Source organism: Tyto alba, unplaced genomic scaffold, assembly GCF_018691265.1.
Source record: "Tyto alba isolate M040663 unplaced genomic scaffold, T.alba_DEE_v4.0 Super-Scaffold_30, whole genome shotgun sequence".
Taxonomy (NCBI): domain Eukaryota; kingdom Metazoa; phylum Chordata; class Aves; order Strigiformes; family Tytonidae; genus Tyto; species Tyto alba.
Window position 1 is genome coordinate 5,720,427 of NW_024881305.1, and position 23,825 is coordinate 5,744,251.

Here is a 23,825-nt window from a genome sequence, read left to right on the forward strand (position 1 = left end):
CGTGGGTGGCAGAGGGACGGGGCTGGTCTGAGCCCGATGGTCTCGGCAGGTCCAGATGTCTCCCGCGTGGCTTCGGGTGGGAAAGCAGCCCAGCCCGAGGGGTTAATCTGAACTCTGTTAGCAAGGGGATTTCACTGTGTTGAAACTGCAGCCCTTGGCTCTTCTGATGTTCAGGCGAACCGAGCCGCTCCCTGAGGAGGCACGACATTACAAGAAGTCTTTGCCAAATACTTCTCAACACCTCGCTGAGGTCACTGCTGTAAGCTATTACAAGAGAACTCCCCAGCATTCAAGGCATTTTTTTCCTGTTAGCAACCTCCTTTTGTATTATGCAGCCACCGTCCCAGTTCAGATCTCAGGTAACCAGTGACCTGTAAAAATATGTGGCCAAGACACCTCTGTGTAATTTCTCAACATGTTCACAAGTATGGTAAAGGAATACGTTATCTGGGATGCTTGACACCTCTTGGCCTCATTGTAGATGCTTTTGTTATATATTCTTGGCGCTTGAATTGTGCTGGAAAGGGAAATATAATGGCAGGGGGTGGGGAAAGATAACTTTGGGTTTTTCAGTGGAAACATCACTGTTTCCTGGATAACAAAGGCAGACCGGGAGGCAGGAAGGGACAGGCAGGCTGCTGCTGGCTGCCCTTTCCTCGGGGTGGGGTGACACTAGCCCCTGCCTGGCAGCGTGGGACAGGGCAGCAAAGGCAGCCAGAACCTTTCCCGTGGCTCTTCCCACAAGGCCCGTGGGCAGCGAGCCCGGAGCAGCTCTGCCTTCCCAGGCGGGCACGGAGCCCAGGCCAACGGCCCCTGCGCCCGGCCGGGCCCGAGGACACCCCTCGGCCTCCGCGGGCAGCGCAGCGTCGCCTCCGAAGGGGTTTGTGTCTAACTGGGAGGGCTACAGTGGGAAAACTGGTGTCCCCGCTGCCTTGTTTCATGCGAGGTGTTGACAAAAGCAGCTCAATTAGCAGCCCCAAAGCAGGGCTGATTTACAGCCCTCTGGCCTCCTGTGCACCCCTCAGGCTGCAGAAAAGCCCTTTTCTCTTCTCTCTTCTTGCAGAAAACCCTCTCTTTCACGGAGCTCTGTTCCTACAGACAGGCAGGGGATGTCTGAAGACGGTTTGGGGGGGGGGGGGCTGATGTCGCCAGGCTGCTCTGGGCTCCCTGGGCCATGCACTGGGGGGCACCGATGGGGATGCAGCTCTCGACCCTGCACGCAGCCGAGCTGGTGTTGGGGGACGAACGGGACCTTCTCCACCCCTCCCGGCTTCGGGGTGCGCTGCGGGGCTCACAGCCAGACCTGGCAACACCCACGTGCTGCCTTTTTTGGGGTTTTGTTTTGGATTTTTGTTGTTGTGGGGTTTTTTTTTGTGTTTTTGTTTTGTTTTGTTTTGTTTTGGTTTGGTTTGGTTTGGTTTGGTTTGGTTTTGTTGTTGTTGTTTTGGTTTTTTTTTTTTGTTTTGTTTTGTTTTGTTTGTTTTTTTTTCCTTTTCCTTTGGGACTTGATATCTCTGGAGAGAGGGGTCACTCTGCGGAGAAACGATTTGAAGGCAGCGGGGGGGCTGGGGAGCCCCGCTCCGCTCCCCCGGGTGCCCAGCCTGCCTCTTGGCGCAGACACGGGCAGAACCGCCCACTTCAGCCCCACGCCCGCCTCCAGCCACGGGGCAGACTTTCATCAGAAAATCCCCCAGAGATGAGACGGCCGGGAGGGGGCCGGGGAGGGGTTCAAGCCCTTTGGGAGCGGCGCAGCTTTTGGCTGCGTGTCCCGGGGCCGAGGGTGCCGCCGGCAGCCGCCTCCCGGCGCTGTCCACCCGTGGCGGCAGCTCCCCACGCGTGCTCTTGAACAAGCACCCTCCCTCCCCGCCCCCTCCTCCCCCCGCGGCTCCGGGAGTGGCCCCGCTCCCCCGCAGCAAGGCGGGGAGCCCCCGGCTGCGCGCCCCGGCCGTTGCTCCGCTCCCGGCGCCCCGAGGCGGCAGCGATGGGCCCCGGGCGCCGCCGTCCGCTCCTGCCCGCGCTGCTGCTGCTGCTGCTGCCGCCCGCGGCGTGGGGTGAGCCCGCGGGGGGGAAGAGGGGGCGTGCGGTGCGTGGGGAGCCCTGTCCCCCTGGGCGTGTGCGGGTGTGAGTGTGCTCCGTGGGTGAGGGTGCCTGTGCTCCGTGGGGAGGGGGGGGTGTGTGTGTGTGCGTGTGCTCCGTGTGCAGGTGTGAGTGTGCTCCGCGGGTGCGCGTGCTCCGTGGGGGCGTGCATGTGCTCCATGTGTGGGTGCTCCGTGGGTGCGGGTGCTCCGTGGGGGTGTGCATGTGCTCCGTGGGTGTATGTGCACACGTGCTTTGTGTGGGGGTGCGTGTGCTCCGTGTGCAGGTGTGAGTGTGCTCCGTGGGTGTGCGTGCTCCGTGGGTGCGTGTGCCTGTGCTCCGTGGGGGCGTGCATGTGCTCCATGTGTGGGTGCTCCGTGGGTGCGGGTGCTCCGTGGGGGTGTGCATGTGCTCCGTGGGTGTATGTGCATGCGTGCTTTGTGTGGGGGTGCGTGTGCTCCGTGTGCAGGTGTGAGTGTGCTCCGTGGGTGTGCGCGCTCCGTGGGTGCGTGTGCCTGTGCTCCGTGGGGGCGTGCATGTGCTCCATGTGCGGGTGCTCCGTGGGTGCGGGTGCTCCGTGGGGGTGTGCACGTGCTCCATGTGCGGGTGCTCCGTGGGGGTGTGTGCGTGTGAGCTTCGTGTGGGGGTGCGTGCACTCCACGTGTGTGCTCCCCGCTTGCATGCGTGTGCTCCGTGTGCGGGCATGCGTGTGCTCCGGGGGGGGGTGGGGTGGGGTGTGTGTGCTCCGGGGGGGGTGTGCATGCTCCATGTGCGGTTGTGCATGTGCTCCGTGGCTGCGTGTCCACGCTCCGTGTGCTCCACACACGCTCTGCTCCTCCATCTGTGTGTCGTGGGTGCGTGTGCCGTGCTCCCCTGCCGTCCCCGTGTGGGCAGCTGCGCTGTGCCCTGCCCACGGAGCTTCAGCAGAAGCCCCACTAAACCCAGTTTTACTTTACTACAGGTGACTGCGGGCCGCTGCCGAACATAAGCCGCGCAGAGCCCCCGGAGGACACGAAACACAGGGGAAGCTTCAGGGTGGGCTCCAAAGTGACGTTCAGGTGCCTCACGGGTTTTGTTAAACGCCCTTTGCTGTCAGACACCATCCAGTGCCTTGCAAACTCCCAGTGGTCCAACCTCCCGGAGTTTTGTGGTCGTAAGTTTTTCGCTTGCTCTGAGTTGAGTTGCTTGGAGATGCGCGCTGCTTGTGAAAACATTTACGGCTTTAGCAATCGCTGCTCAGAGAGTTTCCTCATCCGAGGTGACGCATGATGGAGTTGCCGTCAGAGAATCTCTTACTGACCCGGTTTCCTAACTCCGCTGAGTCTGCTGGAGCCACGTGCTGGCGCTTGCGTGTTAATAAAAATACATCAACAGCTTGGGGAAAGCCCAGGAAAGGGGGGGGAGAGCTCGGGGGGAGCGCTGGCACCGCTGACGGGGTTAGCTGGGTGGGAGGGGGTGGCGTGGGGGTTTGCAAACCTCCCCGGTGTGAACTGGCTGCACTTCCCCCCCCCTCAAACGCTTCCCGGGTGGAACTGGCAAGGGAGGCGAGCACTGAGCCGGTGAAGGATTGAAAGAGGGCAAATTTTAACATTTAAAATAATCTTCCATTAAACAGACATCTGGGAATAACTCTGGATGACACAAATTATCAATCACCTCCTTAAAAACGTCTGTGATACCCATACTCTTAGGAAGGCTTGTGCGTTATCGCTTGGATTTATGTTTATACATAGCTGAATGCAAAATATTGTTGTTTTCTCTTTGTAACTGTACGCTTTGACTGTCTTCATTGTCACTAGGTAGCTGTCAAAGCCCACCACGTGTGCATTTCGCTAGAATATCACAAGATGATGGAATGCAGAATTTTTATGACGTTAATATCACGGTGAAGTATGTTTGTCGTCCAGGCTATAAGAACACCACTGACCAGCCCCCCACCAGCACTTGTCTTGACAATTTAACATGGTCAGAAGTTCCCGAGCTATGTCAAAGTGAGTGTCTCCATGTCATTTCATTTTCCCCAGCGCCCTCCCACAGCTGCATCCGCAGCGCCGTGTTCCAAGCGCCACGTCTGATTTATATTTTAGGATTGTCTTTTTTTTAATGACATTTAGCATGAAATACCATCGGATGCCTGGTTTGACATTGCCAGACTGTCATGAAAAGTATGTCTGTGGGCTTTCTCCGTGTCCTTGTAGTGTCCTAAGCATAATCTTATTCTTTTTTAGGGAAATCTTGCGGTATTCCAGCAAATCCAGAACATGGCAAAGTTATTACAAATGATCACCTGTTCGGTGCAAAAGCAGATGTAGTTTGTAACCGTGGGTGAGTGCGAAGCTAGCTGCCCGTTGTGGCCCAGTCACCTGGCCAGAGTCACTGGTGTGTGAGGTGGGACAAGGGGCTCTGCCTGCCGAGTCCTCGGCACCTCTCCGGGGTGACGTGCCCTTGGCTGGTGACCACAAACTGCTGTGCTGATGTGCCTTTCACCGCGCAGGTACACACTGAAGGGAGCGTCGCCTCTCGTCTGGTGTTCTCTAAGAGGAAGTGAAGTTGCCTGGACTCAAATTCCACCTTGTCGGGGTAAGTGAAGTTGTGCAGCGCTTGACTGGAAATACCAAATATTCCAACTCAGCAATACCGAATCATGTGTTGATTTTACTAAACGAGGTCAGGTGAATATCTCTGGAAGGGAGACAGCTGCTGGGATGAAAGCAGGGACGAGCCAGTAGCATCACTGGGACCTTCCACCCGTGCCCTGGGCTGCAGCCAGAGCAGGGGGGGCAGCAGGGCCAGGGAGGGGATTGTCCCCCTCTGCTCCGCTCTGGGGAGACCCCCCTGCAGCGCTGGGTCCAGCGCTTCTTTCTTTTTCTCCCTCAGCTATTTCTTGCCCTCCGCCTCCAGCTATTCCCGACGGGAAGCACAATGGCAACGGCACGGAGTTCACCTACGGCTCAGTCGTGACGTACATGTGTGACCCTGGGCTCCGGCTGGTGGGAAACGAAACGCTTCGTTGTACAACGGAGAACAGGGTTGATGGCGTCTGGAGCAGGTCTCCTCCCGAATGCAGGGGTGAGCATCACGGGGTGATCGTCCTGTTCCCGAGTAGTTTTTCTTGCTGTGCAGTTCATTAGCCCTAATTCCCTGCTCTCAGAAAGGGAAGGGCTCCAGTCTGGCATTCCCGTAGGGTTTGTTTCCAGGGGAGCAGCACCTGCTTACAGCAGCGATGGTTGGCAAGTCTGTGCTCTGCAGGGTGCCGGGCTCTGCTGCAGAACACCGCGAGCACAGGCGTACACAGTTTTACATTTTTCCCTTCAAGAGGAACAGGCAGAATTTTCATAAACAATGCGTGAAGTGTATCAGTAACTACAAAGCTGGTGGACTAAACCTCAGAACGGATACATATCTGATGTCCAGCAACAGCCGAGCACGAAAGCCGAGTGGGGCAGCAGGCTCGCCTCTATCCATCAGGCTGGTTTTGTCACCGAGAGGTCCCTGTGTCTTTTCCACAGCTCTCGCTGTCATAGCCACAGATGCACAGGTCACCTGCCCGTGCTACATTTACTCCTCACTGAAGTATTATACATATTATGTATAAATGGAGAATTATATAAAATATATCTTTGACTGGTTTTCCTTTATTTTTTTCTCTCTATAGTTAGCACTACAGCAGTGACAAAACACACTGAACCCTCAGAAGAGAAAATAGCAGAGAATCCTTACTGGCTAGGTAAGAGTTCAGGAGAGGCTTTCTGCTTCAGAGTCCTTTTAATTGCTGTAATTGCACCCCCACTGGGTGCCTATGACCACACACTGTTGATTTTCTGCTCTCGTTGTGCCTTCTTCATTTCTTTCGGTGGGTCTATCTTCAAATCTCTAAGGGGGTTGCACAGGCTTGTTCCCTGGTCTAATCCCCTTTTCTCTCTGCTCCCAGCTGAGTGACTCCTCAGCTGACATGGTACGGGGTAGATTTTGGTGCTCAAATCTCTCTCCGTGCAGCTGAGCAGCTCTGTAGAAACCACTAACGTTATCTTGGCTGTATTTGGGCAATGTTGAGGGTGGAGGCAGCCTGGAGCTACAAACCTCAGCTCCATCAGTGGAGAGAGGAGGGGTGAGGGACTCCAGAGGAGCATAATGACGTGTGTAGTAGTGAATGACAGATTGTTTTATAGTATTTTGTCTTCTCAGCAGTGTATGGTTGTCTGGGTTTGAATAATATTGTTCTGTGGGCATAGATTAAGGAGCTTCCCTGCTTAGTTATCAGCATTGTTGGCTTCACTTTTTTAACATCAGTTTCATTATTTTCTTCTCTAGCGAGTATCCTCATCCCTAGTTGCATTGGTAAGTAGTTTAAAATTGAAAATATATTTCCCAAACTCAAAGCTGTTATTTGCTGTTAAATACCTGGAGTTGGTGGTTTTGGTTTATGCGTTTCACTACCTCTAGTACTGAGTGTCTCTGGGCAGGATTCGGGGGTTTTTCTGCTGTTGGGTAATGCAGCAGCATTGCAAGCAACTGGATGGATTATCTGTGTCTTAGTATAAAATGTTACATTAATTGAGGATGAAATGAAAGAAACCAGTGTGAGAAGCCAGCCAAAACCCGTACAGCCTGTCAGTCTTTAATTGATAAAGTTGCTTTAAAAGGCCTTGGCAGACATTGAAAGATAAGAGATTAGTGAAGTTTGAAACATCCTTGTTGCAAAAGAGATCAAGTACTAAAAATGATGAGTATGTTTAAAATACAAAGGAAACAGGAGGCTGCCTATAAAAGCACTAAATAAATGAGGTTCACACCATTAACAAGTTCAGCATGGCACCGCACTCAGCAGCGGTTTCTGTGTTCAGAGACACAGGAGGGGTTTTGCATTATTCGGGCTGAGAGGAGCCTCTGAGTGCTGACAGGCAGCCCCCGAGCAGAGAATTTTGCTGCCAGTCTTTTACCAAACTGCTGTCTTTCACTTAAATTACATAACAAATTTGCTTGTATGTTTGTTTGTTTGTTTTTCTTTTTTTTTCTTCTTTCTTTGTTAGTTCCCCCTGTAGTCCTTGGAATTCTAGTTGGCATCATCATGAGATGCAAAGACAGAAAAAAAGAGTAAGTGAGCCCCAGCTGCCCCTCATAAATCATAACTTTCCCTAAGGATAACTGGGTATTTCCTTTGAAGGTCTGAGTGATAGTAATTACCTTCAGTACATATTTGCATGGTTAGTGCTATCTTTCCATGTTGCTAAGTTGCTTTTCATTCTATGAATTTTCTCCTTTCTGTCCCCTCAGCTCTTACAATATGCATTTACAAAAGCACGAGATGAAGGGAAAGGATCCACTGATGCACCCAATGATAACGGGTGATGAGAAGCAGCCTGTGCCATGGCGTTCCTATTTTTGGTAGGTTTGCTTCTTCAGCTGCCCAAAATCTCGTGCTGCTCTTCTGACTGCACCCCGGGATCTCACCTCTTTCTAGTTAGGAACCTTGCCGTGCCCGGCCACACCGGTGCGGCACATCTGGATGCAGTTTTTGCCTCTAAAATGCCAACGTCTCGCTGAAGAGGCAACGGCTGCTTCACGGGAGGGCTTGGCGTTCGCCGGCTGCTCTCGGGGCTCGACAGGAGGGATCCCCCCCCCCCATCTCTCTCTCATCCGCAGCCACACGACGAGTTGCCATGTGTGTCCCACCTGCAAAGAGCGGGTGCACGCCGCTCTGGCCCCCCGCGCCGAGCCCCCGCGCCACGGCTGTGCTGCCTGTGAGGACTGGCTGGGCGTCCAGCCCGGCACCCCGCGCTCCTTCTCCATCCCCAGCGTCGGCGAGAGCCAAAGCCCCGCGGGCACAAGGTACCGCGGCCGACCGGGCGCTTGCTCCTGCTCCCCCTGCACGGCTCTGTGCAAAGCAAATCAGCGCTTTCCACCGGGGTGGGGAGGGAAAGCATCGACACACGGATAGAGCAGGGTTTGCAGTTTAAGTTAAGTCCATCGTTTTTAGCAGCTGAAAAAATGTCCTATTTAGAAAACAGTGGGTCCATAGGGCAGTAGTCGTTCTTGGAAAGCCATGCCTTCGGGTGGATTCAGGTTGTTTTCTCTCCTTCTCTGCATCCAGCATTCCTGCCAAAGCCGCGGATGAGCTGGGGGGTGAGGGCACAGGAGAAGCTGCTCCAGAGCGGAGTGAGGCGGAGCAGCCCATGGACCATGAAAGGTCTGTCTTCCACTTAAAAATACACAGATGCCACAGTGGGCTCGAATAAAAATAATTTCAGCGTGGAGTAGAACTGTATTTATTCAAGTAGAAAATAAGGGTATTCTACACCTCCTTATTTATTCCCACCACTTTCCTGTTTTGATACTGTGCTGAATATTACAGCATTTAATTACTTTTGAAACACTAATCTCTGCTTTTATTCCCCTACAACAAAGGAGCTCCGGGCAATTTTTGTGCTTTGTTCTTTCAGTGCTTTTAAAAGGCATTCAGCACGTGCAGGCGTTTCTCCTGTTTCTTTCCTTGTGTTGCTCTCGGGCAGTTGCACCGTGCTCTGCGCTGCCCGGACACTTCCCGCAGTGCTCGGCATGCGGGGCTGGCACCGAGCCGCCCTCCGCTCCGCGAGGGCAGCGCCGAGCTGCAGCGTTTGCAGGCTGGATGAGGTGAGGTTGGGACCCGGGGCTCTAGCTATAAGGAGAGTCGGGGTTTATGGAGTGTGTTTCAGAAGAGGCAAAGAAACGGCTCATACATTTTGGCAAAGCGAGGGAGGTTTGTGCTAGAGCTAATGCCAAGTTTTCATCCTGCCTGGGACGGTTGCAGGGAAGCTGGAGGTGCCGAACTTCACGGTGATTTTTGAGTCTCCCTGGAGAGACTCGAGGCACGTCCTCAAGGGTGCTTCTCCACAGCGACCACCACGTCTGCCCCGTCTGTGAAAGCTGGCTGCGCGCACACCTCGGCCCGTGCGAGACCCGACCCGCGGCCCCGGGGGAGCAGCCGGCCGAGGGGTGAGTGCGCGGTTGGTTCCTCTTGCTTATGGCTCTGCATCAGGATAAAAACGCGCCGCCTGCTTGCAAGCGGAGGGAGGGGAAACCGGTGTGAGGTTTATTTGGACAGCGCTTGCGCGGTTTCCTTGTACGTCTCTGAATCAGCTTGTGCTCCCCCAGCCATCCTCGCTTGGCTCGGCCTCGTGGCTGCTCTGGCCCGTGGTGGAGCTCTGTGTTTGGTTGAGCTGTAAAAAGCCGGCGTGCTGTAAGAGCCCCCGCAGCGGGGGCCTTGTGTTCACCAAGTGCCGGGTGCTTTTTTCCACCCTTAGGCACGGTTGGTTGCTTTGGGGCAGCGCAGCGGCGAGGTGAGCAAAGTGCTGCTCTATGCTCAGGTTATTTTTTGACACTTGCCCACGTGAGTCTTGTGTTCTCTCGGGCTCAGAAAGCTTCTTTAACAGAGTCATCTTTGGCAGAGGCAAATTCAGATAAATACTTGATTGAAATAAACATGATTTCAGGGGTGCATCCACCTGCTTTAGCTTTTGTAAATATGAATTTCTTTTTACCAGTCGTTTCTTTCATGCTGTTCCTGTGAGTGCTTGTTCCGCTTGCTATTAGCCCTAACCCTGGAGGAGCCGCTTCAGTTTTGCATCCATAAATCGCTACTTGTTTGAGCTTAAAAAGTTAGTATCTTGGAAATTGTCAATGAAACTAGCTTTTGTGGTGCTGGAGCCTGTGCGGTGTGGCTTGGCGAGGAAGACTCTCCGAGCTGAGCCCGTCGGGGCTCACCCTTGGCTCTCTCTCCACAGCCCGCGGGGTCCCGTCTGCCCGCCCTGCGCCGACCGGCTGCACCTCTCCCTTGTCCACAGCGACACGGCGAGCTGCCCCGTGTGTCCCCTGGCCCCAGAGGGGACCCTGGCTCACCTCGTCCCCCGCCGCACCCCCAGCTGCCACGTCTGCCCCATCTGCGCGGCGCCCACCCACGCGCACCTCTGCCAGGCACCCCACGGTAGGGACCTGCGCGGGGGCACCCAAAACGCCCTTCGGGTCCCCGCGGCTGGGGGCCAAGGTGCCACGGAGCAGAGGCTGCAAAGGTCCTTCCTCCCAAAGCCGAGGGGCTGCAGCTCGCAGCGACTAACCCCAATTAACCTCTCGTTTCCCTGTTGCAGGATAAATGCCGGCGGCTGTAGCCCCCTTAGCGGCACGAAGCCGGTGGGAGAGAAGGGAGAGGTGCTGCACCAACCCCTGGCACTGCCCGGGGCCAAGTTCTGAGTGCAATAAGGCACCTGACATCGAGTGTCTGACTTCACAAGCAAGGATTTGTAAAGAAGCAGGAAGATCAAACATACTTCAAATCCAGCTCCACGCTGGCTTCATGCCTACTGGTTTGTTTGTTTTAGTATGAAAAAACAATTTTTGCAGCTCTTAAAGTGAGGCTTTAAAAATTCAGTAAACGTTTCCTTCCACTAGGAAAAGAATTTCATAGTAAACACCCTCTTTGCACAATCTTGCAAGATTTACTCGTATCTTTTAAACTACTTTTTTACTGGGGTTCCTTTACTGGTGTGCAGAAACAAGTGCGCCAATTGCAGTATTTATAGGAAAACTGTTTTGTAAATAAAAGGAATATAAAATAAGCAGCACTAGTATCCTGACTTGGATGTTTTTTCTTCATATTCACTATGCAAACCTTCTCACAGAGCGCTTTAAAATGATTTTGCAGTCTCATTTTTTGCTGGATGTAATCAGCTGCTCAGGTAATTGCTGCTGGCACGTTGCTCCGCTGTCCCTAGCAGTGCGCCTGGCCCTTCCTGGGAACCGCGATGAGGGAGGGGAGGCAGCGCTGCTGGAGCAGAGCCACTGCCCGGGAAGGTGTGTGCTCCTCTCCGGGTACAACGACCCACTGCCGACCCCGAGTATTCCTGCACTGGTTGGATTTTCTACCCAAAAAAACAGGCTGCCGCTCCAGCAAGGAGTTCAGAGGATTAAACTAGCAGTTCTCCCCTTGGTGTTTGCTGGCTTTACTCCTTGTTTTGTTTTGACATGGAGACAAAATTAACCGTTATAATACAGAAGCTGTAAAAATTGCCTTTCTGCTGAGAGGCCGAGAGAGTTGGGGGGGTTCAGCCTGGAGAAGAGAAGGCTCCGGGGAGACCTTCGAGTGGCCTCCCAGGGCTTAAAGGGGGGACAGGAAAGGTGGGGAGGGACTTTTTACAAGGACAGGTAGTGATAGGATAAGGCGTAATGGCTTTAAACTGACAGAGGGCAGATTTAGATTAGATAGAAGGAAGAAATTGTTCCCTGTGCGGGGGGGGAGGCGCTGGCCCAGGGTGCCCAGAGCAGCTGTGGGTGCCCCCTCCCTGGAAGGGTTCAAGGCCAGGTTGGACGGGGCTGGGAGCCCCCTGGGCTGGGGGAAGGGGGCCCTGCCCGGGGCAGGGGGGGGCACTGGGGGGGCTTTAAGGTCCCTTCCAACCCAAACCGTTCTAGGATTCTACAATTTATTAGTGTTTGCCAACAGACGGGGTTTATTGGTGTTCTGGCAGGAGTCAGCCAGTGCCGCAGGTCGGCCAGGAAGGTGCGGCGCAGTTCTCTGATTCTGCTGTTGTGTTTGTTCAAACTGGGACGCATCCCATTTCCGTGGGCTTCTGTTGACGGGTGCAGCCCTGATACCAGATTGAGGAGAGGACGAGGCAACGGCCCTCTGAGCACCCGAGCTGCCCCGCGCCCTGGCTGCTGTCCCTCGCTGTCCCCTTCGGATCATCCCTTCCAGCGTGGGGCTGGCGGGAGCTGGGGCTGTTCCTGGGTGCCAAGTGGTGGGTGCACCGTGCCCTGAACCTCACCTGGGTGACGCAGAGGGCGAGGTGCAATAAAGAGAAGACGTAGACAAGGTCTGCACGGTGCACCACGGGTGTGGCGGTGCGCCGGGGGGGGGGGGCCCCCGCTGCCCTTGAGCTGGGGACCAAGGGCAGGGCGATGGGGTGGCCCCACCAAGAACACGGGGCCCTCGTCAGGCAGAGGCTCCCACGCGTTGGCGTCACGGGGAGTGGTGCTGGGTGACTCCCCGCCCAGGTAAACCCCTCCCGGGGCAAAAAAAAAAAAAAAAAAAAAAAAAAAAAAGGAGGGGGGAAAAAGGGACCCGACCCCCGCTCCAGCCAGTTGTGGTTTGCCGCTTCTCGGCTGTGCAGCAGCATCGTTTCGTAGCCGATAAAGGAGAAAGCGACCGCGCCGTGGGAGCCGCCGCGGGGGGAGCCGCGGAGCCCAAGTCCCCGTTGACCTCGAGAACTGGGGAGAGGGTGGGAAAAAAAAAAAAAAAAAAAAAAAAAAAAAAAAAAAAAAAAGAGAAAACAACAAAACCGCTGAGCATCAACTGCGACGGGAGCCGGGGGCCGGCCCGACCTCTGCCCGCCCCGGAAAGGGCCGCGCTCTGCGCTGCGCGCAGTCCCGCGGAGCCGGGCGCGGAGCGGCCACGGCCATGGAGCTGCGCTGGGTCTGCGCCGTGCTGCTGGTCCTGCCCGGAGCGTGGGGTGAGCGGGGCTCCGTGGGGATGGTTCCGCGTGGGAAGGGGGGGGGGGTGGGGGGGCTGGGGCTGCGTGGGAAGGGCTAAAGCGACCCTCCCCACGCCCCTTTCATCCCGCAGGTGAGTGCCCGCAGCCGCCCAGGTTTGCCTTTGCGGAGCCCCTCACGCCCCCGGAGCAGTCCTACGCCGTGGGGGCCACGCAGAGGTACAGGTGCCGCCCGGGGTACACAGTGGCCAGGGACAAGGCCCCCGTGGTCACCTGCCTCGACAACTCCACCTGGTCAGAGAACCCCGACTTCTGCATCGGTGGGTCCCCCCTCGCGGGCTCCTGGGTTGGGGGGAGGGCGGGGGGGGGGGGGGGGGGCATGTGCACATCCCCTGCTGCACCTCAGAGCCCACTCGTGTCTCGGGACACTTGGGAAGGATGCTCCCCGGGTTGCTATTTTTAGGGCAGTTGAGAACGACCCCCCCGCGTGCCGGCCGGGGGGGCTGCCCTTCCCCCTTAGAAACGCTAATCTCTGGGAGATGATCTCTGCCCTTCTTAATTCCTTTACCACCTGGTGGCAGAGTGTAAATACTGTAATATATTTGCACAGAAACAAGGTACCGTGTGGAAAAGGGTGTGGGAGCCTGTTGTCCCGGTGGCAATGTACCTGTACCGGCCCTAGGGTGGTCAGTGGGTCCTTCCCCATCCTCTTCCTCACCCTGTTTCCTTTCCGTATGCGCCAAGACCTCTGCCCTGGGCCCGCTGGGGTTTCCTTTCTCAGTAAGCATATAGACCGTGGCTTTTTTCAGTTGTCCTCAGCTTTATTTGCGCTGTTACTTTCTTTTAACTTTCAATTCCTCAGAAGTTACTGTGGATCTTGCATCTTTTCTGAAAGTGCTGGTACTTGCTCATGAGGGAATTCAGGTGCCTGATCAATGGTCAGTTAGACCCGCACGAGCACCGTCACCTCCATTTCACTCTCACACTATAAAACAAAGCTAATGCTGATCGTTTGCCCTTCCAGGGAAGTCGTGCGGTCCAGTGGACATCCCGAATGGCAAGTTTAACTACACGACCAACCTCCTGTTTGGGGCGACAATAACCTACACCTGTGACCTCGGGTAAGCCTTGGCCCCGGGTTTTTTATAGCTGGGGGCCGTGTGCGTGGCAAGCACGGGCACGGCAGGAGGTGTTTGGGGTGGGGAGCTGGGGGGTCAGGCTCTCTCCTGCTGGTTCTCTTCTGGGCACGAGAACACGGTCTTTGCAGATTGCTTTTTGGCTGCTTTGCAAAGGATTTTGTTCGTTTCCTGTTGGTGCTCTTTGGTAATTCAGCGGTTGCTGTTGTGCAGTGGGTCCAGCTGTCCCCGTCTTCACTAAGGGGTCTCAGGAAAGGGGTGTCCTGGGGGTGCCAGGAGTGGGGCGAGAGGGAAGGAGGGTTGTTAAGGTTTGTCAGTGACACCTCCGAAAATAAGTTGGGATCTGCCACTCCACAGCATGGGGTTGAACAGACTCAGGGTGAGGATGCTGTCCTGTGAGCTTGTGTCCACCCACTGCAAGTGTAAAGTTTCCTCTAACTGCATCATATATTGTATTTCTTTAGGTTTTAAGAGAATTGTATTTTATAGGAGGGCTAGCTGATTTTCCTTTAGGGTTCACCTCCTCCAGAGAATACCATTAGAAAGTATATCCGAATTTCCCAAGTATTTTTTAATTTTTTTAAAGAGATTCAATCTTTTCTTAGGTACCGATTAATTGGAAAGTCATCTGCAAAATGTGTACTTGGAAACAATGAAGTTGTTTGGGATAGCAATCCATACTGTGAGAGTAAGCAGCTCTTAAATGTTTTGTGTACTTCTTTTCCTTGAAGCTATTACAATATATCTGGTAGTCTGGGGAATGGCAGCTGGATGCTCTCCTCTTGGCACCTAATGCAAATATTGGCCTTTAATGAGACTGACTCCTTACCTCTCCCCCAAACAAGCACTCTCGGTGGAGCAGGGAATGGAAATTAAATACTAAGGAGGATCTGTGGATGTTGGTGACAGATCTGTGAGAAAAGCAGCTCCCGAGGCTGTTTGTTTGCCCAGCGTGGGCACGCAGCAAGCTCTCTGCCAGGCTGGTGTGGACGCTGCAGCACTCGTGTTGTGTTTTCTGTCAGGCAGCCCTTGCTGAATTGCTGCGCTTGACCGGGACTGGGGTGCCTTCAGACACGACTGCATGTCAAAAAAAAATCTCCGTTTTCAAAGGCAAAATAAATGCTGAGAGTTTTGTTGGAGCCATCTGGGCTTTTTTAGCGTCCTGTTGGATGGGCCTGGCCATCGGGTAGAGATGGACATATGTATAGCCTATACACAGAGACGGTATCAGTGCTAGTCCAGACAGTTTGCTGCTGTGATGGATATTCTGGCCTCGTCCTTGGTAGCACAGTGAAGGGCAGCAATGCCGTCACCAGCGGGTGAGGGTCCCAACTGCTTGGGGGGACCATGTTTATTTGCCTCCACAAAGCCTGTTGGACAATAGATGTTGTTTTGCCATTTATCCATTTAAAAAAAAACAACCTTGGAAAACGTTCAGAATTTAAAGGCGCATTCAGAACTTTAGGTTGAGATGATGATTGCTTGAGGACTGCTTCCCTGGTTTTAATTTGGCTTCTTTTTTTGGGGGGGATGTTGGGTTTGTTTTTTTGTTTTATTGGTTTTTAGTAGGTAGACCTCAGTTTCCTATTTGGTGGAAATGTTCTTGCATTTTCTTGCGGCTCCTTTCCCCTGCAGTTATTCCCTGTTTACCACCTCCTGTGATCAAGAACGGGCAGGTCACTGATGGGGACAGAGACTTCACCTTTGGCATGGCTGTAACCTACAGCTGCAACAAGGGGTTTTCTCTTATTGGAGATGCCACGATTCACTGCATGACGGATGACAACCTCAACGGAGTGTGGAGTAGTCCAGCCCCTGAATGCAAAGGTAGCTGCTTTCTTTCTCTCCTTATTCTTTTGACTTTGTTTCTCATTCCTCTCCCGATCTGTACTTGCCTGATGGGCTGCCAAATGTGAGGAGGTTGATTTGAGTCTAAAAGGATTCCTGGAAAGCTTAATGCAGTGGCCACCCAAGTCATGGTCAGAGGCAGGGCTTGGTTTAATGGATTCTTCAGCCCACAGAAAGCATCCCTCTCCCTGCCCATGCCCAGGGCTTCCTGCAAATGAAAAACGAAGCTCTCGCATGTGCAGTTCCTTAATGACGTGTCTGTTCGTGTACTTGCACCCCACTGGGGACCTGCCTCTCTCAGAGTGATAAGAACAGCAGTTCTCTTTGTAAGCTTCTTGTGTAACACCTCTGGTGTTGCTGCAGGGGTTTTGCTTCTTGTAATAAAAATTCTTATTGTCTTATCTTCACTTCCAGTGGTCAGATGTAAAAATCCAGAAGTGAAAAATGGGAAAAAGTTATCTGGCTTTGGCACTGAGCACACGTATAAAAATTCAGTGACTTTTGAGTGTAAACCTGGTTATTTATTGAATGGTAGTAATGTAGTTACTTGTGAAGCAGAAAACACCTGGAAGCCACCTCTGCCAACATGTGACCCAAGTGAGTACCAACAGTTATTTCCTTGAGCAATTGCAATGAAGTAGGTCTAAGGGCTGTTGAGTAGGTCCGCTTCCAAACCTTGTGTGCTTGTCACCGTGCCCTTGCAGAGCACGCTGGCTTCGGTCCTCAGCGTGACAGCCCAGGCCAGCTAAGCATTTAGGCTTGAAGCTATTTATTTGTGAGCAGCAAATGATCCAGAAGTGCACTGACAGGAGAGGTGAAATTGCCTGCTACACCTGAGAGGCTTCACCAACTGCCAGACCTGCTGGGGCTGTTTGGCTTCTGAGCTCAGCTGAACTGGGGTCCTGCAGGTTGGGTTGGCGGTCAGTGAAGGAGCATCTCTGAGGCAGAGATACCCAATCTCCATCCTTCCTCCCGTGAAGCAAACTGTGATATATGCTGCTGTTTGTTGAATCGGTTGGATGCAAACTGTAACCCAGATACTGACGTTAAAACAGTTAAATGTTTTGGGCTCCAAAACATGCAGTGGGTTAGTGCTATTGCAGACCCCTTGGGTTCTCTTCTGTAACTAACCTTGCTTTTGTCTCCAATTTTCAGTCTTCTGTGGTCCTGCCCCACACTTCCCTTTCGCTGAGTTAACAAGCACCGTGGGTAACAGCTCTCTTGCTGAAACTAAGCTGAGCTATCGGTGTAAACCGGGTTATACTGCAGCAAGTGGGAAGACCTCTGTTGTCACTTGTCTGATTGATAAAACCTGGTCTGCAGACCCAGACTTCTGTATACGTGAGTATCTCTGTTCCCCTCCTGTCCTGACTGTGCAAGTGATCTGTAAACGCTTGAGATGTTACTCTGAAATTCGAGTCTCTGGGTTTGAAGCCATTTCCGTGGTGCTTGCTTTTCCTCCAGGACAGCAATGTACTCCTCCCACGATAGCGAACGGGGACGTGATTGCGGACAATTTCCTGTTTGAGACAGTTGTGACGTTCACCTGTCATCCTGGGTGAGTGGATCACTGCTGAAAAGGGACCAGCTCAGGGGCCAGAAGACAGGGATCACAGGCAGGAACATCCACACACACCCCCAGTTTCCCAGTGCAAGTCTTCAGTGAAATTGTATATTCTGTCTTCAGTGAGATGAGCATGTGGCAACACGTGTGTGCTTGGTAATGCAGTGAACTGCTTCAGTTCAGCTCTTAGCAGTGCCCTTATTTAGGGGCTTTGATGTGGCCAGATCCCGTTTCACAGAAGGGGCAACTTCTGGTTAATAACTCGCCCGCATGCAGTGGTGGGGAGGCAGGGAAAGAACCCATTCTGGGTTTCCTGGGAAGTACTAAACTTCTCTTTCTTTAGGTATGAATTAAAGGAGTCATCTTCTGCCAAATGTGTGGTATCAGGAAATGGAGTTGATTGGGATACAGCACCTCCGTACTGTGAAAGTAAGAGGGGAAAAACCCTGCACAGAGCCGCTGAGATAGTAGTTGGAATTGCGTTGGTGTGGCTGCCTTGCTGGTGGGCTTGGGCTGCTCTTACTTGTGCTTCTTAATTCAATCAACTGTAAAATTCAGGATTTCAATACTAACTCATGCTGTGAGGTCTTAGGTGTGATATTCTCATCCAATTCAGAAATTATGCTGGCAAAGTGGAAGGAGCAAGGGAAAAGCAGAAATTATAGGAAAAAAAGAAGTCACAGGAGGAAAGTTTTCTTTCTCTAGTTACCAGGGAAAGATGTAAATAATTGGATGTTAGAACTCTGTCCACTCAGTTTGGTATAATGCTGAAATCAGGTGTTACGAAGTCAGCGTATTGTGCTATGTGAAGCTAGAAGTGGCTGAAACATTTCTTCTAGCCTGATTAGACACTTCAGTGGCTTATTTCATGGGATGAGATCCTGGAGTTGAGGCTAACAGACCAGTAACTGAGGCCCAGTACCAAGTAAGAAAGCTCAAAGTCTTTTCAGTTGCTGCGAGATGCGTGGCATTGGGCTGTACCACCTCCTCCCCACACAGCTCCTCACCTTTTCGGTTAGGAGAAGTACTCACACTCTTGCTGATGTTCCTTCTGTAGGAGAGCTCCCTGACATTCTCTGTGAAGAGCCCCCCACGATTGACAATGGGATGCACAACGGCACAAAGGGCAGAGACTTTGGCCACGGCTCTGTTGTAGTCTATAAATGCAGCGATGGCTTCAGCCTTGTTGGGGCAGCCCTTCTTCAGTGTGTTGCAGGAGATCAGTATGGGGGTGTCTGGAGCAAGCCTGCTCCTGAATGCAGAGGTGACTATCCCCTGTGTCTGTCTTGCTGCCTTCTCTCTGTCTTCAAAATACCTATTTTTTTCCTTCCTTTGTGAATCCTCAAATCGGGTAAGTCTGCTACAGAGTAAGCCTTTGATGCTTCCTGAAGCAGCTTCAGCTAAAATCTAATGCCAAAAGAACACAATTAGGTTGTGGCATGGACTTGCAGGCTAGTGGGATGTATCCTGGTAAATACATCTGGGTTTTAACAGGGAAACATCTGTGGCTTTGGGCTGTGCGGGGGTCCTGTCTTGTTGCCTGAATTGTCTTCCGTATGCGTTGGCTCCAACTTGAGATACTGCATGTTGTGTAGTTTGATGAATTGCTGTGCTGAATGGGTGCTGAGTCTCACGTTTTGGCTCGCTTCCTTTCCAGGTGGAGCGAACATGATCATTGTTGGTAAGTAATACATATTCCTGAACCCCTGCACTGTGCTCTTGCTTATCTTTATGTCATTGTCTCCTGTGTGTTCCTCTTGAAATAGGCTTAAAAGCCGCCTGCTACAGTCTGTTGTTGCTGTATTTACATGCCCGTTGTTGCTGTATTTACGTGCCGGTTGTTGCTGTATTTACGTGCTGGTTGTTGCTGTATTTACGTGCCCATTGTTGCTGCATTTACGTGCCCGTTGTTGTTGCTGCATTTACATGCCTGTTGTTGCTGCATTTACATGCCTGTTGTTGCTGCATTTACATGCCTGTTGTTGCTGCATTTACATGTCTGTTGCTTTAAGATCATGCTGTGAAAAGAGGGAGAAGGTAAAGGGGAGCAGGGTGGGAAAAGATAGTTGAGTATGTTTGGAGTGAAGACTGAAGCTCCTTATTTGTCTCTTGTAGGAATCTTCCCCCTCCTCCTGGCGATGCTGATTATGAACGTCTAGATGAGGGAACGGGCACAGCGGGGAAGGGGTCTGTAGACTTAATCACGCTGATCCCAGCGCCCTGCTTTTCCCTCCTGTGAAATTGGCCTTGAAGCAGCGACCAGCAGACCTCGGCCGGCGAGGCCCCGCTGCCCCGTGTCGCTGCCCGGGAAGCGCTCGCGCTTTTGGGCGCGGGGCTGGGGGGATCTCTGCCACCCAGCTGCGAATGCCCTTCGGAAATGGAGTGCGGTTATCCCCCGGCGAAGTCGCAATGATGCCAAAGACCTTCCCGCTGCAATAGAGTCGGCTCAAGAAAACCCTGCACTTTGGGTAGCTCCGCATGCTCAGTTTCTCAGCCCTGCTAAGTTCATGTTGTGCCTGGTCCTAACCAAGATTCAGGGATTTCTTAAGTGTCCTGAGGTAGGAAGTGCTGCTGCTGCCGAGAGGATTAACAGCGAATGTCTTCACGTGAGTGATGAATATCTAAAAAAATTATTTGATACAAATGAGTATAATTGGTCAGTACTAAAAGCACTGAAAATGTTCATATAAAAGGACAGTTGCAGCCGTTACTTCAAGGCAAGACTGTGCAAACAGCAATCCTTACAGATCATTAATTTTACCAGAGAGAAAAAAATATAAATGTCATATTACAGAGAACTACTATTCTGACTCTTCCTGTATGTACTAAAATTACTTTTAAACTTCAGCTGAAGGTCTCCGCCCCGCCACTGTCTTTGTATCACGTCGAGGCTTTTCCGCAGGTACCTTGCAGGAAACACCCTTCTCGTCTCTGCAGTGACTCAGTGCTTCTCCTGAAGTGCTGAAGCTTTCGGTGAGCTGCGAGCCCCGGGGGATCGCAGCTGGGTGGGCGCTCGTGGGCAGCGGAGCTTGTCCGTAGGCAGGTGGTGTCCGGGCCGAATGCAGAACCCGCAGGTGTTGCGGCAGATGCCACCAGTCCTCAGAAAGTGGCTGCGTGTGAACTTTTTCACTTTCTGCTGGGATGCCGCCTGCCTGGGGCGACGCCGAAGCAGGGAATCGCCGTCTGACTTTGCACCTAAAAGGCGTTTTCAGGTGGTGCTGTGCACCCCGACCGTGCTGGCTCCTGCCACGGGTTGGCCAGGTGCCAGCTCAGCCCCGGGGCGCCTCGGGGCCGCTGTGATTCTGGGGAGAGAACACAGGTTTTTGGCTTCTTGCTCCGCTCGCTGCAGGGCTGGTGAGCAGCTGCACGGCGCGACTGTTGCTCTGACGCTGCGCCCGAAGTAGGCAGGGAGGCACATCAAGGCAAAGCCTTAATTCACTCCTCCGTGGGGAACAGGACGCAAACCCCACGTCTTGTGTGCTTTGTTTTCGTCCTGTCTGACCTGACCTAGTTGCCCACTGTGGTGAGGATGGATTGCGAGGGCGGGTAGAGGTGAGCAAGGAATCGTGCTGTCCCCAACTTGAGCCAGGCTTTGGCAGTGCCACGAGGACAGCTCGGGTGATGGGACCTCACTCGCCTTGTTTAAACCAAAGGCGCGGGCAAAAGTGCCCTTGATTTGTTTGGCTGATAGAAAGCCCATGTTGTGATGTTGGTGTTGGCTCCCCGATCACTTAATAAGCAAAAGAGGTTTGTAGCATCTCGTAAAATGAAGTAAAGATTTGAAGGTTTCGTGGGAATCCTGCTTAGAAGGGAAACAAAACTGTGATGGGATTTAAACTTGTTAAGCCTGAATCCAGATTGAGACACTAGGACTTTCAGCTGCTGGTAAAGCAAGGTTTTGACGTTTCGGGTTTTGTCTGATGCAGAGGTGAATCACCCATCTGTGAGCTTCTCATGATGTGCCTTGGGAATGGGAAGTATTCAAAATGTGTCTACTATATACTTTTTGTTTCTGCGTTTTCATCAGTGCTTTCCTGTTAACAGGAACATGCATCTAATTAGAGGGAAAACCACAAATATGCATTTCCATCAACACATTAGTCTTGTTCCGAATAGACCCGCAAAGTTCTCCCTTCCCAGCAGAGCACTGCCCTGTTCAGCTGTCCCTGGGGTACCACGAGATACTGTTTTCGGAAGCCAGTCTTGCAAAACAAGCACTTGGAGTTTGCTGGTTATTTTTATGTATCTCTTACCATAAGCAATGTGAGTGACTAGAACAAAACACAAATGTAAAGCCCTGTAGTTTGGTGCTGTGTTCTGATTTGTTATTTTAATCCCAGCACAATTACTCCTACTGCATAGTCCAGAGTGGTTTTTCCAAATGATTTAAGACCTGATTTAGCAATCAGCTTGAAAACAATCTCCCTGCAACCAAACTGTGAATGCTGTGACGGAGCTTACGGGTGTTTGTAATTGAGTTGTACATAATTTTACCTTGTAATCTGAGTGTAACCTATCAAGTGCAATTATGAAGTATAAATGTTGGATATGTAAATATTGGAAGCTCGTTGTCAATAAAACAGATAAAAAGACTCGAGTAATGCATGTCTTGCTGTTTGTTTTAGGCTCAGAAAGCATCTTCTGCTATGTGAGGTGGGGAGCTGGAGGTTGCTGCGGCTGCTCCTACATCAGAGAGTTCTGTCTGGATTTTCGGTCCTCCAGCCAGGAGCGAGGGATGGCACCAGCTTGGATGAGTCCTAGAGCAGCCAGGGTTGGGTCGGGAGGAGTCGGGTCCGTGGCTGCTGGGCTGTGCATTGCACCCGCTGGCCCGAGCACCCCCGGCCCTGAGGGACAGCTCTGTCCCCAGCTGCCACCACGTGCCTGGGTGGAGGGGATGTCCCATTCTGCCCTTCCCCTGCGTGGGCAGGCAAGCCGGGCCAGTTCCTGGGAAGGGCTGTGTCACCGTCTGGGGACTTGGGGCAGCACCCGGGCCCCTTCCCCACCTGAGGATGCTCTCCACCGAGGGCACGGTTTGGCTAACGGCACCTCTGTGCCTGCACCCCGCCTCCTCTCTCAGATGCCGCGGGTCCCAGGGGCATGTGCTCCCCTGCCAAAAATAGCAGCAGAAGCGGCGTGTGGGACCTGCAGCCTGCCCGGGGGTGGTGGCTGCGCCCACCCTGGGCCGCGGAGCCCGCGGGTTCCTGTCCCACAGCCCCGGGAAGCCCCACAGCTGCGGCTCCTTCCGCATGCGGGGGGCGGTGGGGGGAACTGGGGTGCCTATATCTTCCCACGGCCCCCCAGCAGGCGCAGTTGGCGCTGGGGACCGGAGCATGGTGCTCGCCTTTGCCCTCTGCCTCCTGGGCAGCTCCGCTCTACTCCTGGCCGCCGCGGCTGGGGCTCAAGGTAAGGAGGACCAGCAGGTCCGTGCCTCTGGGGCCTTCCTCTCATGGCCCTCCTCTTCCTCATCTCTGCTCCTCTCCTCGCTGATCCTTTTGCTTTTCCCTGCGGAGGCAGATAGGAGCTCTGTGCTGGTCCCAGGCAGACCTTGGCACGGCAGACCCTGAGCATCACAGAGCCTCTGAACTCCTCCACTAATGAAAAGACCCTCTGGGGTAGCACGGGGGCCACCCTGTGCCCTTCAGCAGCCAGGGGAAAGGGAGCTACAACCTCGTACCAGGAGGCTATGGAGAGTCTTTCACAACTTGCCCAGCTTCTTGTAAAAAGGGGCTTGACGCTCGTGTTTAAACAGCCAAAGTAAAGCTGGTTATGGGTACGGCATCTTACAGCAGTGAGACGAGGCACGTGTTCCAATAATAGATTGTGTTTGAGTTCTGTCAAGCTGAAACTTCCTGTGATAAACAGGAATGTGTTGAGAAGAGGCAGGGGAGTAAAATGTCAAAAAAGACTGTGCTGTTTGGCATGTTCAGTCTGAAAGCCTGCAGGGCATGAAAGCCTGGCGCGTAGCCCGAGGTGCCCTCTTGTTTGGGACAGCATAGTCAAAACCTACAGAAACTTGGCTCCAGCACTGCAGTATGGCTTTCTTTACCTCCTCCCGTCCTGTAAGCATAGGTGCTGTGACCTGGCTGCCCTGGCAAGGTTTAAAAAGTGATTAGTACTGTATGGAGAAGGCTTCTGTCTATGCTCTCAATCATGTTAATTATTCACCGGCATCTTGAGAGACCAAAGGCTGATCCTCCTGCTTTAGAGGCTGTGGTGGCTCAGTGGAGGGCTGGGGCTCAAGCATCAGTGGCTGCAAAGGGTTGGGTTATGTTTTTTAAAAAAAAAAAAATAAAAAATTAAAAAGGAGTATCACTAAGTATATGCTTTGCAAAACGGTAAGTCGTATTTTCTTCTGTTATATGTGGTTTTCTATATACTCAGCTGACATATGTGCATTCAGTTTGCCAGCCTTGCAGAAGTAGCTGTCATTGCTCACGTGTGCTGTGTGATGCTGGAGGGCTGTGGTTTTCCAGCAAAGCCAAGCTCAGAGCTCGGGGATGGCGCGACAGAGACAGGCTGCACCTGAATACCTCAGAGGCACAGAGCTGTGGCCTTCTACTTAGTAACCTAAACGATATTACCTGCAAGAGGTGTTTCTTTTACCTTTTTCTACATCCCCATATCTAGTGCAAATATTTGCCTACTGGACAAAAAGCTATTTCCCTGTGGTTTTAGTTGTGAATGTCGGCCTGCCTGCCCGCCTCCCTGTGTGTCTGCTGCTCCGTCTTTGTCCCTGCAAAGCACCCC

At 52.8% G+C, this 23,825-nt stretch overlaps 2 protein-coding genes across 6 annotated transcripts; both read left to right on the top strand.

The window, feature by feature from the left end:
- Positions 1–1,492: 1,492 nt before the first annotated feature.
- LOC122154078 (complement decay-accelerating factor-like) lies at positions 1,493–10,667 on the top strand. Of its 4 annotated transcripts, none has more exons than XM_042799910.1 (15): positions 1,493–2,051; positions 3,038–3,229; positions 3,876–4,067; positions 4,305–4,401; positions 4,571–4,656; positions 4,978–5,145; positions 5,732–5,803; positions 6,388–6,414; positions 7,107–7,170; positions 7,351–7,461; positions 7,720–7,905; positions 8,168–8,263; positions 8,950–9,048; positions 9,837–10,036; positions 10,197–10,667. In XM_042799910.1, exons 1-15 carry the CDS (start codon positions 1,982–1,984, stop codon positions 10,199–10,201), a joined length of 1,665 nt encoding a protein of 554 aa, XP_042655844.1. In that variant the 5' UTR covers positions 1,493–1,981; the 3' UTR covers positions 10,202–10,667. The 4 variants fall into 4 exon arrangements, 3 of the variants coding, with proteins under 3 accessions (XP_042655844.1, XP_042655845.1, XP_042655843.1); XM_042799909.1 differs by having other exon boundaries at positions 1,494–2,051; positions 4,954–5,145; XR_006165994.1 differs by lacking the exons at positions 9,837–10,036; positions 10,197–10,667 and having other exon boundaries at positions 4,954–5,145; positions 8,168–8,706; positions 8,864–9,042.
- A 1,395-nt stretch (positions 10,668–12,062) lies between these two features.
- Positions 12,063–21,675, top strand: LOC116965564 (complement receptor type 1-like). 2 transcript variants are annotated; one of them, XM_042799914.1, is made up of 12 exons: positions 12,066–12,551; positions 12,665–12,850; positions 13,555–13,651; positions 14,272–14,354; positions 15,302–15,493; positions 15,929–16,111; positions 16,670–16,855; positions 16,979–17,072; positions 17,422–17,507; positions 18,136–18,342; positions 18,736–18,759; positions 19,194–21,675. In XM_042799914.1, exons 1-12 carry the CDS (start codon positions 12,500–12,502, stop codon positions 19,235–19,237), a joined length of 1,434 nt encoding a protein of 477 aa, XP_042655848.1. In that variant the 5' UTR covers positions 12,066–12,499; the 3' UTR covers positions 19,238–21,675. The 2 variants fall into 2 exon arrangements, with proteins under 2 accessions (XP_042655849.1, XP_042655848.1); XM_042799915.1 differs by lacking the exon at positions 18,136–18,342 and having other exon boundaries at positions 12,063–12,551.
- The last annotated feature ends 2,150 nt before the right edge of the window (positions 21,676–23,825 follow it).

What these genes read in the sequence shown, in the direction of transcription:
- LOC122154078 (XM_042799909.1), top strand. Translation starts at nt 1,982, where the DNA reads ATGGGCCCCGGGCGCCGCCGTCCGCTCCTGCCCGCGCTGCTGCTGCTG. An exon ending in GATGTAGTTTGTAACCGTGG is followed by an intron (nt 4,402 to 4,570) that starts GTGAGTGCGAAG and finishes TTCACCGCGCAG; the next exon opens with GTACACACTGAAGGGAGCGT. An exon ending in AGAGAATCCTTACTGGCTAG is followed by an intron (nt 5,804 to 6,387) that starts GTAAGAGTTCAG and finishes TTTCTTCTCTAG; the next exon opens with CGAGTATCCTCATCCCTAGT.
- LOC116965564 (XM_042799914.1), top strand. Translation starts at nt 12,500, where the DNA reads ATGGAGCTGCGCTGGGTCTGCGCCGTGCTGCTGGTCCTGCCCGGAGCG. An exon ending in ACCTACACCTGTGACCTCGG is followed by an intron (nt 13,652 to 14,271) that starts GTAAGCCTTGGC and finishes ATCTTTTCTTAG; the next exon opens with GTACCGATTAATTGGAAAGT. An exon ending in ACGTTCACCTGTCATCCTGG is followed by an intron (nt 17,073 to 17,421) that starts GTGAGTGGATCA and finishes CTCTTTCTTTAG; the next exon opens with GTATGAATTAAAGGAGTCAT.